Source organism: Ceratina calcarata, unplaced genomic scaffold (genome assembly GCF_001652005.2).
Source record: "Ceratina calcarata isolate Rehan_Ccalc_2016 unplaced genomic scaffold, ASM165200v1 scaffold419.2, whole genome shotgun sequence".
Lineage (NCBI taxonomy): Eukaryota > Metazoa > Arthropoda > Insecta > Hymenoptera > Apidae > Ceratina > Ceratina calcarata.
In genome coordinates, this window is record NW_017165508.1 from 122031 (window position 1) to 137077 (window position 15047).

General features: G+C 39.3%; 1 protein-coding gene across 3 annotated transcripts in view; it reads left to right on the top strand.

Moving 5' to 3' along the window:
• The window catches only part of cwo (transcription factor cwo), a 38290-nt gene that overhangs the window by 12191 nt on the left and 11052 nt on the right, over positions 1–15047 (top strand). For 2 of the 3 annotated variants that reach the window (XM_026814934.1, XM_018027301.2), the window contains one exon: positions 11431–11560. In XM_026814934.1, the coding sequence (XP_026670735.1) occupies positions 11431–11560 (130 nt within the window). Of the gene's footprint in view, positions 1–3214; positions 3341–11430; positions 11561–15047 lie in introns of those variants that run through there. The other variant, XM_018027303.2, reaches the window with a different exon arrangement.

Below are 15047 nucleotides of genomic sequence, written 5' to 3' on the forward strand. Positions count from 1 at the left end.
GTCTTTACACAATATTCTTTTACAATGCAGTCATTTTGACTGCTTTGGGCAATATAGGTATATACTAAGTTTCAGTCTTTCTAGTGTTAATTTTTTAATCGATCAGGTCAACTGATCTATTCTTCCACAGATGTTTTTAACTGTCTCCGGAACAAATTACAAAGTAATGAAGTTTCCATGATGTTTACAATTTGAATTTGAAATCGTTTCTCGCGACTAACACGTGAGACTTGTTATATTTAAAATATGTCGACGATCCAGAAAAAATTTATAGAGCGAGAAATCTGACGAGGGCTTCTTTCATGTGGCCAGTCAAATGTTTCAACGAATGATCCAAAATATAATCAGACTCCTACTAAAGTGTCTACTGGCATAGAAGAAATTCTTGTATTATTATAATCGTTGGACTTGCATAATAATTATTGTTGGAATTTATATCATGTTTGGTTTATTAAGAATTATTATCAACAACAAAATGAGCATCCTTAACGTATTCTCGAAAGGTGACACGCTTTTCGTGCACTAATTTTGTAAAAAGTCTCGCTTACATCAAAGATAAAGTGGAAAGCATTACTCATTCATTTACCCGGTAGTCGCAACGGTTCGGACGCCGGATTATTTACGTAATTGCACTTAACGCAATAACGCAACTAACAGCGAAAACGTAAGGACAGAAAGAGAAACGTCGAAGAAAGAATCGCGACACGTAAGTCCTTACACCTACGTGTACATATGTAAGTACGTACGTGTGTCACGTAGAGAAGCTGCGCAACGTTCGGGCCGCTGAGTCGCAAGTTTAGAAACCGAGTCGCGTCGGTTGCATCAGCGGACGGAGCGTCACGTAGAATTTTTCTTTTCGGCCACCCGTTACGTACACGTGCGCGTGCATGCGACACGACACCGCGCCGCGCCGCGTTGCACCGCGTACTTGCATTTATACATCGTGACTTTCTACTTACGAGGTGGGCCGCTCGTCCAGGTACCGAGGCACGTAACGCGCGGCGGATCGATCGGCGAATTATGTGGTTCGCACGTGGCCCGATAAGGAGGCACCGCGTTGTAAAAATACGTATCGTCGCCGAGCTCCGACGTCGTGTCACTGCACGCGGTCATAATTGCGCGCCGCGTGTACCGGTCCACCCGCCTGACCCCAAGGTGCCGGGCACACAGACCTGCAGCATTGTTCACGACGTCCGTGCGTGAACACGAAACACTCGTTGCTATTCACGTGTCGTCCGGTCAGTTATCGATACGCGCACGCTAATTTGGACACGTGTGGCGAACATTTTAGTCCCGTGAAACCACTCGATCGCTTCTTCTAATCGATTATTTCCTGTCTTTCGTGACTCATTACTCACCGGGGAAAACGGCGACGTAATCGTTGCCATGTCACTGGACGCTCGAGTGATTCGATTGCTCGAAACTATGATTAGACAATGATTATTTCAGGAAAACGTTAGATTCCGAAGGAAAAGTTACGTCGAATTGAGATATGAGGGGTTGTAACGTTGCTAATTGAACTGTCTTGGGTAGAATTGATTTGTCGACAATTGCGTGGTATTTTTACATCATGTAGGAGTAGTACGTGGTCGGTAACAAGAATGATAAACTGTATGGGGATATTTCTATTGCAGTGCCGATCGACCGATAAAAAGGCCGCAAATTTATTTGTTGTCCATGCGTAGGTATGGACGCATTGCTTGCCCACTTTACGCACGTGCGTAAGCCGGTATGTACGACGTTGGTGTGATATAACGTGAAAGTGAATGGCTGTGATGACTACGCCTCGATTAGCAGAAAGGCCGTGGAAGGACGTTGAATAATTCTCAGCATTATTCTTCAATCGTTTCACGTTTCAATTAAAATTATGTACATATCGGAGAAAGCAGCATTGCTTTAGTTAATTGGAATAAATTATTCGGTATTCAAATAAATGCATAATGGTGTTCACTTGGATATCCTCGAGTAGCTCAAATTACATTTTCGTAGGAAATTGAATGTAATACGAATAGAATAACATAGATAGGTAATGATATATAATTTACATATGTACAAGGATGAAATGTAGAATTATACATATTTCTTCTTTGGTCTATCGCAAAGCAGCAATTAATTATGATTAAACAGTTGAGGCTATTCATGTGGAAGTTAGAAGCCTGTTACATGTCCAACAACAACTTATTTTCCAATTGTGCAAATCAACATAAATTAATCTTATCTACTAATTTATGATGGAAGCGGATTTAAGTAGTAAACAGTAATTTTTAACGAAATTTATTTCTTTGATATAAGTTTACAGGGTGGGACAATGATTCTGAGGCGACAAAACCCGAAGATATTAATACACCTAATTTTTGTCAATACTCGATTAAAATATTTCATTAAATACTAACAGATTTTCTACAATTCTTAAAATTCTTCATTGGAGATTAACATAATTAAAAACGATCCGAAAATCATTATCCCAAGTTGTATATGCATATATTAATTTTTACTCGAGGTTATAAAAATGAACAGCATTGTATGCTGCGTTCGAAAAGATAATAATTAACAATTTCTCTATGGCAGTGGTTCAAGAATATCAGATAAATCTTTGCAATGTCTAAGCTACGAAATTTTCTTCGTTGGACAGAGTACATTATGAAATTATTTTATGTGGAACTTCATCAACGCGAGAACAATTTTCGCGACACAGTAAAAATTGAGATACACGAGTTTGATATTTGAAACTGTCGTTTTATCATCAGGGCTCGAAATAAGACTGTGGATTATTAATCTTTGGATGGTACAGTTGACAAAACGTGGAGGTAATAAATGACGTTAGATAAATTCGTTGAAAACCGTGGACATTGTGTACTTAGCTCTTGTTGCGAGCGGTGCCAGATTTATAAATTTATTTACGCAACGGGTGCAACAGCCACTTTTCTTCGCCTCAAATGTCAGAGTTCGAAGAAAGATTTAGACGCCTAATGTCACTGTTTGAGGATGTATTTAGCATCGTTATCCTCGCAGAATAGCTTTCTCTGTGATCATAACAGGTGCAGAAGTAAAAAAAGTCACAAATAGTCGTTGAAGTTCCGTTCTATTAAGCAAGCATTCAAATAATAATGCACCGAAGATTGATAGCCTGATCTATTTTAAATGTTGAGTATTTGTACAAAAGAAAAAATGATACATAACTGCTAAATAGGTCGTCTGACTGTATGATCGTCGCACGTGCCACCAGGCAGTCGACAGTCGACACTGGTAGGTGCAACCGTATGTGAAAGTGACAGCACGCACGGACACGCTGGCGAGTCTGGTGGGCAGTAAGGTCGACGAAGGACGTTGTGAATCGCGGGTACGTACGTATGATTGCCGATGTTTCGTGCCTGGATTCCGAGCCAATTAAAATCCAGATTGTAATTAAGGCCGCGCGTGATTTCAACGGTTGTTTTGCGAAACGTCCGCATTAAGGAGAGCTTAGCCCCGTTATTACGTGCGCCAGAATCAGAATCGAAACGGAAAAGCTGACTCGAATACCGCGTTTAACAAATATCGCTCGATTTGTTAAACAGCCGATGCTTGTTCTTCGGCTGCGCATCCTTGATCGCTTAATTGAAGTCGAAATACCTTGGAACACGTTCTTCGATTCGCACGATATCAAAACAATAATCTGTATTATGAAACGATCGTTCTTCGTCATCTCCACGGAATTATGTATTTAATTTTGAACATTTTGTAGATTCTGAATCTTTTTTTATTATACAGGATTCGCAGTTGGTCAGCTGAGAATAGTCTTGCCGAAAGTAGTTATCGAAATCGTTGGAGATTAATGGAACTGGCGCAAGCTGAGACAAATCGAGATAATAGGGAAAGTGGCTTGCTCGAGCACAAAGGTTTCAATTCAATGATGTCCTTCTTTGGACTTTCCTTTCTGCCTCGTTTGATCACGGTGTTTCGCGTGTGCACGACCGCGTTACGTCACAGTTTGATGCACGCCCGACGGAGTACGCGGATATTCTTGCGCTCGATGGGCGGATCCGTGTAATTGCAGTCGCTATTAATGGAGTAACTCGAACTCTCGTTACGAAATCATCGGCCCCCGTAGATCCTCTTCTCGCGAGATGAACGCCTCAGCTAAAGTAGGAAGCGTGTGGCACGTGCAGGAAAAACGCGATTCAATTAAACGTATCCACGGATACGAAGGCTTTGACGTATTAACATACAATTCACTTTAAGTGCGTTTATACGCCGCGCATAAACAGTGTTTGTTTAATCGATTATTTATACTCTAGTCATTAATGTCATTTCCATATAAAAGTTCTCGTAAACATGCGTTCGTTAATTGAATCCGGGGAAAAGCTGTTACTGATCGAGTTCGAACGAGTTTTTCTTCGCGCAGCTGCCTCTGGCACCAGTTCAGTTTGGAAATGTTACACGCGAGACGGTGGATATTAATGTTACCCACTAATTATGCCCTTCTGATTCAGCTGACTTTTGATAGCAGTGAAAAATGATCCGCTGCAGGTATAGTTCGAGATATTTCAGTCCCTATGATTCATTTTTGCAAAAATATCCGATCATGTTACAGTGTTAAATATGAAATTAAATTGTTTCCCGGAATCGAAGTCCAGCTAGATTCTCACCTAAACAAATTATTTTCCCTTTGCAATAATTAAAAATTGCTAATTTAAGAAGCGTGTAACGTTAGATCTAAGATATTTGTTATTAAAGTATTCATCTTCGTGGCGTCATGGAATCTGAAAAATCGTACATAAATACTATTAACCATGGAAACGTGACACTTGTACATCCGCGTTTATTTACGCGTGCTTATAGCTACGTGTACGGTTGCACAGGTGTGCACGCGGTGTATGAAGTTAAAGAAGATGAAGGAGGGAATGCGGAGAGTCACATGCCGGAAAATGTCAACCACGTGCAGGTACACGAGGTTCTCGCTTATACGTCGTTCTACGTGATTACGTTCGCACAAGAAACGATGCAGAAAATTGTTTCAGATTATTTACTTGCCTGTTACATCATTTACACCGATCACGCACGAGAAAAATATCGTCTAATGAACTGTTCCGCCCGTCGATTAAATCAAGGACGTCGCTTCGCTTTTTCTTTTCAATTAAAAAGTTTTCAACGAAATTTCACCAAACTGTACACTTGTAATTTAGTAGTATTAATAACTATTGTAGAAAGGAAGATCGAGTTTGAAAAAGGAGTCAGGATATCAAACAATCCTAAATGCTTTCACTATAAGTTAGCTATAAATAGTTTATGCTTAGTAAAATTTAGTTTGTATCGCCTATTTTTATATTATATGTACATAATCTATATAGTCCATAATATAATATAAATTCTTCTCGAGCTGTTTATTGATTAGTGTAATTATAATTATGAAATAATGAATGAAAATTTGTTAATGATCTAAATGAATTGGAAGAGGAATTCCAAGCATGGGAAGCTTCGGTAAAAGTGCTTCTATTGGCAGTAATGTGTCTGACTACGCATCCGTTTCCCCTTATTCCTACTTGTACTTCACAGGCATAACAAGTCTTTCGCTATTTTTTTATTATGGAACTTTACTTTGAATATCTTCTTGAAATATCATTATACAATTAATTAAGATTAAAAAATCTCAGTTGATTTAAATAAGGTTTCATGTACTACTTTTAAATATTTTTGAAACACAAGTTGAATGGAATGAAGAATTAATTTTAGACGAACATCACGCAAGCGTAGTAAATCATTTTCGTCAGAAGTATTAAATACTTTAACACGTCACGTTTAAAAGTAACACGTATCTTGTTTAATGAAATCTGTTGATTGTGTAATTATTTTAATCTTATTAATCAGATTAATTGTGTTAACACGATCCAAATATGAAGATCCATAATCTATGCACTCAAGCCCCAAAATTGAGTAATTGAAATTTCCTGTCGCATGCTATCAGTGTCACATGTTATCATGATATTTCGGTGGCCACTTAAATGGATTATCCGCAAAATTGACGGTAAACGTCAAAGCGTGCTGGTAATGTCATTAGTGGTTAAAGATTTTACATCGGCAACAGCCGGTGGTCGGGCGTGGATCAATCGACGGTCACGTTCCTTTCATTATACAAATTAACTGCGACGAGATTAACCGTAAAATCTCATCGCATAATAAAGAATATACATACGCATAACACATCTAATAGAATCTATATTTAGATAATAATTTCGAATGATTACTCATATTAAGTGAGTAATTTTAACATATTAATTTGAATAATTTTAGCAAAAATATTTAGAGAGTTCCAGAATCTAGATCGTTCTATTATGAACTGCGCAGTTGGGACCTGCGAATCTTGGACTTTGTATATCAAACTGGCATTCATACTTTATCCTTTAATCACTATCGTAAATAAATTTCGAGTAGGCGGATAAGTGCTCTCGTTGTCCATATAAATCAGATTCACGATCTGCTTGCGGATTAGAGAATTGATTTAGGTGAAATTACATCAAATACGAGATTATTAAGTAATTTAAAGAATATAAAAATAATAAATAATTAGGCGTTGATGCAAAGGAAAAACAAGCGCTGTGAATTTGAAGTTCAAATTTACTATAATGTCTCAATTTCTGTTTTTAGGATTCCATATAAAATTTTACAACGAAAGGCTAGTGAGTGTAAATTGTGACGTGAAATTGAGTCATTTGCTGTATACTAAGTGCAGTGAGGAAATACTATTAAAGAGTGGCAGTAACCGTGTAATCGTTGGGGCCCAATGGGCCTCAAAACATAATCGGCAATCGCTCTTTTCAGTGGTAATCGGCACCGAGGAAGGCGGTAAATGACTATAACGGCGCACCGACGAGTTTGGCTTGATAGGCTATAGATAATGATGACAGCTAAAGATAAATCTTTCGCGAGTACGAAAAAAAAGCTTTTGCAATAAACAACTTTATTTTCTAAATAATTATTATTGAGACTAGCGACAATTTTTTTATACAGGAGTTGTAGACACTGACGTTTTCTACAAGAAAGATTCTATGAATTTTTTTTCTATCTCGAATTCTTCAGGATTAATTATTTCAATTACTCTTTAACGAATAAATTATACGGTTGATTCAGAATTAACGAGTGTTTTGCTGTCTACTTCTTACTTCGGTGGCAATATATCCTAGAGGGTGTAAAAAATTGCAGAATTTTTCATGCGACACGAAGTCCCATAATGCTGCCACTCTTTAGCAATTTCTGCGGTGGTGTACCGCGTGTTCGTTACATCGTTCATAACTGGCGCGTTCATTTTCATCCACCCCTTTAACTGGAGTTTGTTATTTATTGGTCTGTGACGATTATGCAATACTGTCGTAATTGCGCTCGCGATGCGACGGACGGTCGCAACGTATGCACGTCCTTTGTGATACTTTTACTTCGCGTAATTCCAGAAAATCATGTCAGAGAAATATATCACTGCTGATTAATTATTGCGACGCAATCCAATTGTGTAACGCCTTAGGGTGTAAATTATATAACATAAGATTCAATTATGTCATGCAACCGGGATAAAGGTATAAATAGAACTTCTGCGTAAACATGCGACCGGAGAGAAAGGTGCATTTCATTTCATTATTTCGAGTTCTAATTAATGAATCTACATCTGATTGTCCTTAATTGCATAGTGAAGAATGTCTTCAAAACAAGAGGATTCTCAAGAGTTGTTCGTTCTATATCACTTTTTAGTAATTCAGAGACGATTACGAACTGTTTTCAGATGACGTTTACAGGTACCATTGTTTACGACTGTTTTTGTTTCAATCTTCATTATTATTCGCGGCTATTAATGAACGTAAAACATGTTTTAAATAGACCGAGTAAAGTGCTTAATAAATAATCCAATGAAAACCATTAAAAACCGATCTATCGTAATAGTAAAGTAAATCACAATTACTGATTCATTTAAAAAACAACAGATCCAAAGAAGTACGAGATAATAATAAAGCTACGAGACTGAACAACATCGACATCTTACTTCCATAAACACCTGTTGCCCTGTTTGTTTCACAGTCAGATAGGAACGTTCCGCTGAAATCAATGTCACCGTTAAACGCAATTATTACAACATTCCTCGTAGTTATTGCGTTGCGCTCGTAATCCGCGACGTTTAACGCGAATCCGCAATCCAGCGTTAATTCCTTTTACCGTTAACGCGAAACCGGGGCCAGAAAAAGGAGTCCGTCCGGCTGTTTTTCCTTTCGTGAGAATCCCGCGTTCTCCAACTCGTCATACGCGTTACGTGACCGACGCAATGTTTAACTTGCGCCGAGAAAAACTCGGCACGTGTCGCGGCGGGGAAATTTTATGTACAACGAGGCCACGATGATGCCGTCTTTGTCTCGACTAAGCGGCACGAGTTAGTCACGAGGTATTAATTATTACTTGTCTACCGCGCCGTTTCGATTGATGATTCCTCCTTTCAGTCCATTCAATCTCCTTTCATTTTATCATCCCGGATGGTCTTTGCGCACTAGAAACGGCTTTAGAAAAGTCTCGTTTAATCTTACTATAATTATCATTTTATTATATAAGATTGTGTCAGTATGCAAAGTTCAAGTTTTCTCATTTTTATAATAAGAAGAAGACTCGTCGCAATGAAATATCAGGCTATCGGTTAGAAATAAATTACGTGCGTAGTAATTCGAGCGAATCTTTATCTTGTTTTCAATTTACACTTGGGACGAAACGAACGTTTCTCGAAATTCGCGCTTTTAAGGAAAGCAAACAGAATTGCACGGTTTTACGAGAGGTACAGTGGCGTGCAAAAATTCTTACAATTTTGTGTTTCAAGAAAGTGTTTTTATTTGTATCATATGTACAGGCATGTTACGTGAAAGGATACTGAAAATTGGTTCTCTACAAATAAAGTACAAGTTTTCGATTGGCCTTCTCAATGTGCAGATTTAAATCCAACAGAGCATCTATGGGGAGAGATGAAACGTTGAATGAAAAAGTATAATAATTCTAATAAGTCAATTTTTTCAAAATTTAATAGAAGAATGGAATAAAACACCACACGACTACATCACTCAATTAATCGAATCCATGCTTCATCGTTGTGTTGCTATTATTGCTGCAAAAGACATGGCTACAAAATATCAATTATAATATGTTCAATAATGTATCGCAAAATTGTTACACAATAAAGAACATAATTCTTTTGTTAAACACATCGATCGGGAATTTTTGAACACGTTAATTTATTTATTCTGCAAATAAACACGTAAGAAAAATGAATAGTGTTGATTTTTTTTATAGTATCCTTTCACGTAATATGCTTTTACATACGATACTAATAAAAATTCCTTAACGCTTCCTTTCCTGAAAGAAAAATTGCAGACATTATCTGGTCGGGAACTTTTACACGTCACTGTACATACGTACACGTGTCTCGCCTCCGCGGTAACAATATTTTGTTTATAATGGCTTAGCGAGGCTTGTTCCGCCGAGGAGATAACGATTGAGTCATTCCCAGGGAAGAACTTGAAATAATGCATAGTAATTAGTTTGCGGAGAGGCTGGATGTGTTTATGCGCCTGTTTTCTATCTCTATGCCGCAACGTGAACTCTCGTGACGTCACACCTTCCGTGAATACGTACTTACGTTCGCATGCTGAAAACCTTGTGAGTATCTTTCCCGGACGGATTATTCCGTGGCCTGAAATCGTTTCGGTAGCGGCGCAAATTTTCCACGCAATTAATTATTCCCGTCCGTTCGATGAATAAGGTATTTGCGATTCGCAATCAAGTGCGAAAATAACACAAACGCTATGACTAATTTATAGTTAACCCGGATGAACTGTAATTGTTCCTGACTTATTGACTATGCAAATGATCAAAAGGATTAGAAGCTTTCCGGTGAAAATTAGTATTCCACGCTCTGACGTTAGATTTATTCAAATCGACTTGGTTTACTTGTAATCAAACATTTGGCTTGAGCGATGACTTTTCAATTTCCTATGATATTAACCGAAACGGTCGATGAGTTTCCTGCTTGTTGATACGAAATCTATTCCTCTGATTGTGAGTCAGCATGATATTTCTTCGATGCCGTTTCATCGTTCAAATCACGAGTGTTCACGGTCTACCGATCCGAGATACGTACATGAGAACCCTTAAGCTGTTCCTTAATATTCATGTAATGAAAGAGCGGGTTGATCGTTAGACTGTCACGGTAGGCGGTCAGCTGCACGTAAGACCCCGGTGTCAGTTGCAATTTTTATGCGCTACGACATTGCCACGGTATTATCAATAATGCGCGGAGACTCGTGCCTTTTTCCGTCGACTCTATTTATGGCGGAAAATCTATAACGGGGTAGAGGATGTGGCCTGGTGTGCGCGCCGGGTTATTGACTGAAACGTTTGCTCGACGCTGCTCTAGAGCGAACGTCGCGTTACGTAAAGTCTCCGACGATAAAACTATAGGCGAGGGCCGGGCTGGTGTGCGTTACTATCGTTTCCGGCTCAAGGAATCCCGCGACGAATCGACGAGCACGTGCTCGTCATCTGGCAGCTCGTTCCATGACGATGCCATTATTCGATTTACCCGTGAATTCGTTTCGAGACTTGCTTTTATTCGATACACCTTTCACGTTCGAGGAATCACGAACGTGCAATTAAACTGATCGATTTAAGTCGAACTTTCGAGTCTGCCACCTTTTCAGTTTACTACCGGTCCAATTAGTCTTGACTCTCTGACAAGCGTAGTAATTGGTTATTACAGAGAAGAAAGTGGGATTTGTGGTACGATCGTGTCCAAGTATTTCTTACGAGGTAGCTACGGTTCTTTGGAATATCCGTTACGTAGTACATAAGACAATGCGATGAAATATGATTCAGAAGTCAGATTCGAATTTCATTTTGCAATGATCGTTCGCGGGATCTGAATCGACGTTTCCGGGAATTCTTAAGACGGACCTTTACTTACGATTCTGTTAAAACTCGCACGAATGTGAAAGCGACGTGAGTTATTCGGACACGACATCCTTTCCGCTATCGCCGCTATTGTTCACGGAACTGTCGCGGGAAATGTCTTTTCGCCTCGATGCAATCGTGATAAGAATTCCTGATCTTTACGTGACTAACGCCAGCTGATTATCTTGATTATTTTTAAATCGTTTCACTGATCGTTCCACGTATATTTGTTTAAAAATTTCGAGGAAGAACATTTAAAGAAAGAATGAATATGCAATATGCATTTTCGTTCATTAACGAAACGATATTTTTATGCGAGTAAAAAAATTTCCTTCTGCGGAAGCTAAATATAGGACGTGTTAAAAAACCGCTTTATTGGCATACGTGGAAATTCCATCTACAAGCGTTTGTTGAAAGCCTCTTAGAACTAAAGTAAACACTTAAACCTTGGAATAATGTAACACGCTTCGTTTTTATTTGCAGCCTAGATGGTAGATCCTGTAAGGATGAAATATATGGAATGGGGATTGGTGCCGGATACTGCGAAGGGAACTTGAATTTCGCTACAGCCTCCGAGGATGACGAGGTGTACACCAAGAAGAAAGTTTCTAGGGTGAGTCCTCCTCTATTATTTGTTTGACAGGGGAATGAGATCTGAACTCAATTTAAATTACAAATTCTGTAACAAACCTTGTACTCGCATAGCGTGACTAATGACCGCATTGATAGAACAGTTAATTACATAATTATTTTAACAGGAATTTTAAATAATCGAATAGCTGTTATTAAAAATTGGAAATAGTCCTGGACTGACGAATTTGTGTTTCTAAATATATTTGATAATTAGAAATAATTAATATGTCAAATATTATACTGAATGTTCATTAGTGAATTCAGAATTTTATTCAAATATTCCTTGTAATTACATTCTTCAGATATTACATTTTTTGTGGAATAGTGAGCTGGCTATCATTAACAGTAGCAATTGTAATTAATCCTGGAATTAATAGTAATAATGGTCATTATTAACAATAAAAATTAGGGATAATTCTCGGAGATGAATATTTATTTCTAAATATATTTATTAATTAGAAATAATTAATATACCAAATGTTATACTGAATGTTCATTGATGAATTCAGAATTTTATTCATACATTCTTTATAATCAGGTATTACATTTTCTGTGGAATAGTAAGAATGGTATCATTGAATATTCTACAAAAAATAACTATGATCAATACAACTTCCTAACTGCGTCAGCGAGAACCGAAAATGCGTCATCGAACCCATAGTAAAAATTTGGTATTTAGGCCAGCATAGAGAGAGAGAGATTTTCCATGTTGTCAAATCAGTGATGCAACAGCTGTTCGATGGCAGTCACGTTTCTCGAAAACGGCGATTGTGACATCGCGAGGCGAGACCGGGCGAAATTGGATCCAACGTGGCGCGAACACGCGCGTCGCGCCGTTTCTATAAAAATCGAGTTCCCCCTCGGATTGTTAGCCATCGCCACCGTCGTTCCGTTCCAACGAAGTCACGTTAACCGCACTTCCTTCCTGTCCGCTAACTGTCCATTCAAATTCCGGTTCGGGTTACGGTGTTATTATATTTACGAGCGGCTCGCGTCGGAAACGCACTCAGAGGAATGCACCTGTTCAAGTCGGCGAGGAATTGTTCGAATCGTTGGCGTCGTGACGCGACTCGATGCGCCGCGGCGTCGCCGCTTGGCGCGTCTTTCGACTTCACGGGCCGGCCAGGTGTAACGTAACCTCGGCTCCGAGACTTTCCATTAATAAATTCATGTCACTCCACTAACACGTTGACGGATTTTATTCATGTACAATACGTCGCTCGCGTTATACGTAAGTTCGTATGTCTTGCACTCTGACCATGATTTTTTATTAAAATCTTCAATCTTTCTCAATTTTATATTATTTATTCATACACGTGTTCAAGCATGTAAAACGAAAGATCAGTCTCAGGATCAAGAGGTAAATATTCATAGGAAAAGGCAATATTGTACTTTTTATCAATTCGTTAGAAACGACGGCTTGCTTGTATGGAACGTTCTGATTCATTTATATGCCAGCACGTTCCTAACACGGTTCTAAGAAACGCATCGTATGTTTTGCGCGTCTCTTCTACTGAACTTTGAAAACATACTCGCGACGCAGCCGGTAGCCCCGATCCGTTCCCATTTAAGTTCTTATTTATAGCTCGCTCTCTGTCCCTCCGTCAAGACGTCTCATTGTTCGTCGCGTACTTTTTCTCGTTTCGACTCCTCTTCAACTCTCCGAAGGCCGTTCGGAGCTCATTTCAAACGAAGTCTCAAAGTCCCCGTCGCGGCGCGCCAGGAAATCGGAAACGGCGGCACGCAGCTCGCATCAAGGGCGACTTAGAAAATTAAAAACAGATCCATTCCGGCTCTGATTGTTTAAAGATTTATTTAGAATCGCTGGTTGGGAGTGACGCTAAGTTCTCGGTAAACATTCCTCCTGACGAGTTATTGCAAACTTTCAATCTAAGTTAAAAATTCTTTGAATAGTCTTTATTGGTTGCAAATTTTTTATCAGTTTGCGAGGTATTGTTAAAATTCTGCGATATGTAGGATAAGCGTGCGAAGCAGATGATCAATACTTGCCTGTTCAATATTTTCTTTATCTACTATAAAAAAAGATTCAGACGCTGTCGAAAGCTGTCAGACTTTCAAAAATAAGTGGAGCAAGTAATGATGGAACGTAACTGTATTAGTGGTGAAACCTTAGTCATATTTTAATTTGTTTAGAGAGATCATAAGTAACGTCCGATTGGTTGTATCTATCAATAAAACGCGATAGCGATCGGAAACCCGTGGACGGGATTCTGGATTGATATTTACAAGCGACGAGCACGCGACGCGTTCGTGAACCGATATCCTGTTCATTCTCTAATTGCATCGGATCACGTGCATCGCGCACGTTCGAATCTGGCATCGGGTCCGACGCTGCCTGGCTGAACGGGAACGCGTAACGCCACTTTTGGCAGGCCTGGCTACCTTCGATTAGTAGATCCATTTAGGACGACGTGGCACGGATATCGACGCGTAGGGTACAGAGATCATTGAAGGCGGCGCGCAGCGGCGTGGCACTTGCACAACAGTTGTTGCGTGCGTCGCTGCGCTTACATGTGTTGTTGCACGAGTGACTCGGATGCACGTGGTTCTGGCTCCGAGAGGCTCGCGTCTCTCCTTCTTTAGAGCGTCCGTCGTAGACAGCGCGGAAATTGCTGCGCGTGGGACGAAGGGGAGATTAAACCGCGGGGAAGCGATGCCGAATGCGGTGATGGGGTCGTAGAAAGTTAGTAGCTGGGAGAATTGGAAAAACCAATTACTAATCGAGGGCGCTGGTTCAGGTAATCAAATGTTTATTCGTATTAAAGTATAGCTAAAAGTAGATAACGCGAATTTAGCGAGGTAAAATTAATTGAAGTATTATAAATAGCTTCTGCAAGCAGTACAAAATATGTATCGTATGACGCTTTATATGGAGGAACGAAGGTGATCGAAAAAATGCTGCATTGTAAAAACTTGAGAATCTCGTGTAGAATTCTTGAAGCATGTTTTTAAGCAAACAGCGCCTTGGATATCGTGTAACACGCTCACATTCGATGGAACGTGCCCATCCCCCTATGGTCATACCACTTTTACATAAGTCCACAGTTCACGATACGCGGTCCAATCGGACGTATGTACGTACATGAATAACAGCTGTGTACAACCATTGATGAAAGCGTTTAGAACGCTTGTGAGAGTTGGCACAATCTTCTTGATTGCAGCTGAATAGCCGAGCGTGTTGTCTCGTTCTTTTTCGTAAGGTCCCCCGTGATGATGTCATTCAGATTGTCACAATTAGCCTAATGCATTTGCCTGATACGAAAATAAGAAATTTATCAAACGATTTCGATGTAAACAAGCCAATTGAAAATGCAAACGATTTGAATGAGATCATTTTTGTATTTTCTTTCTTGCCAAGAGACGAGTAATGTCTTTTGATTGAAATTAAAATTTTCTACACTTTGCAAATTCCTATACGCAGGCAACAGATTAGAAAGAATAGAATT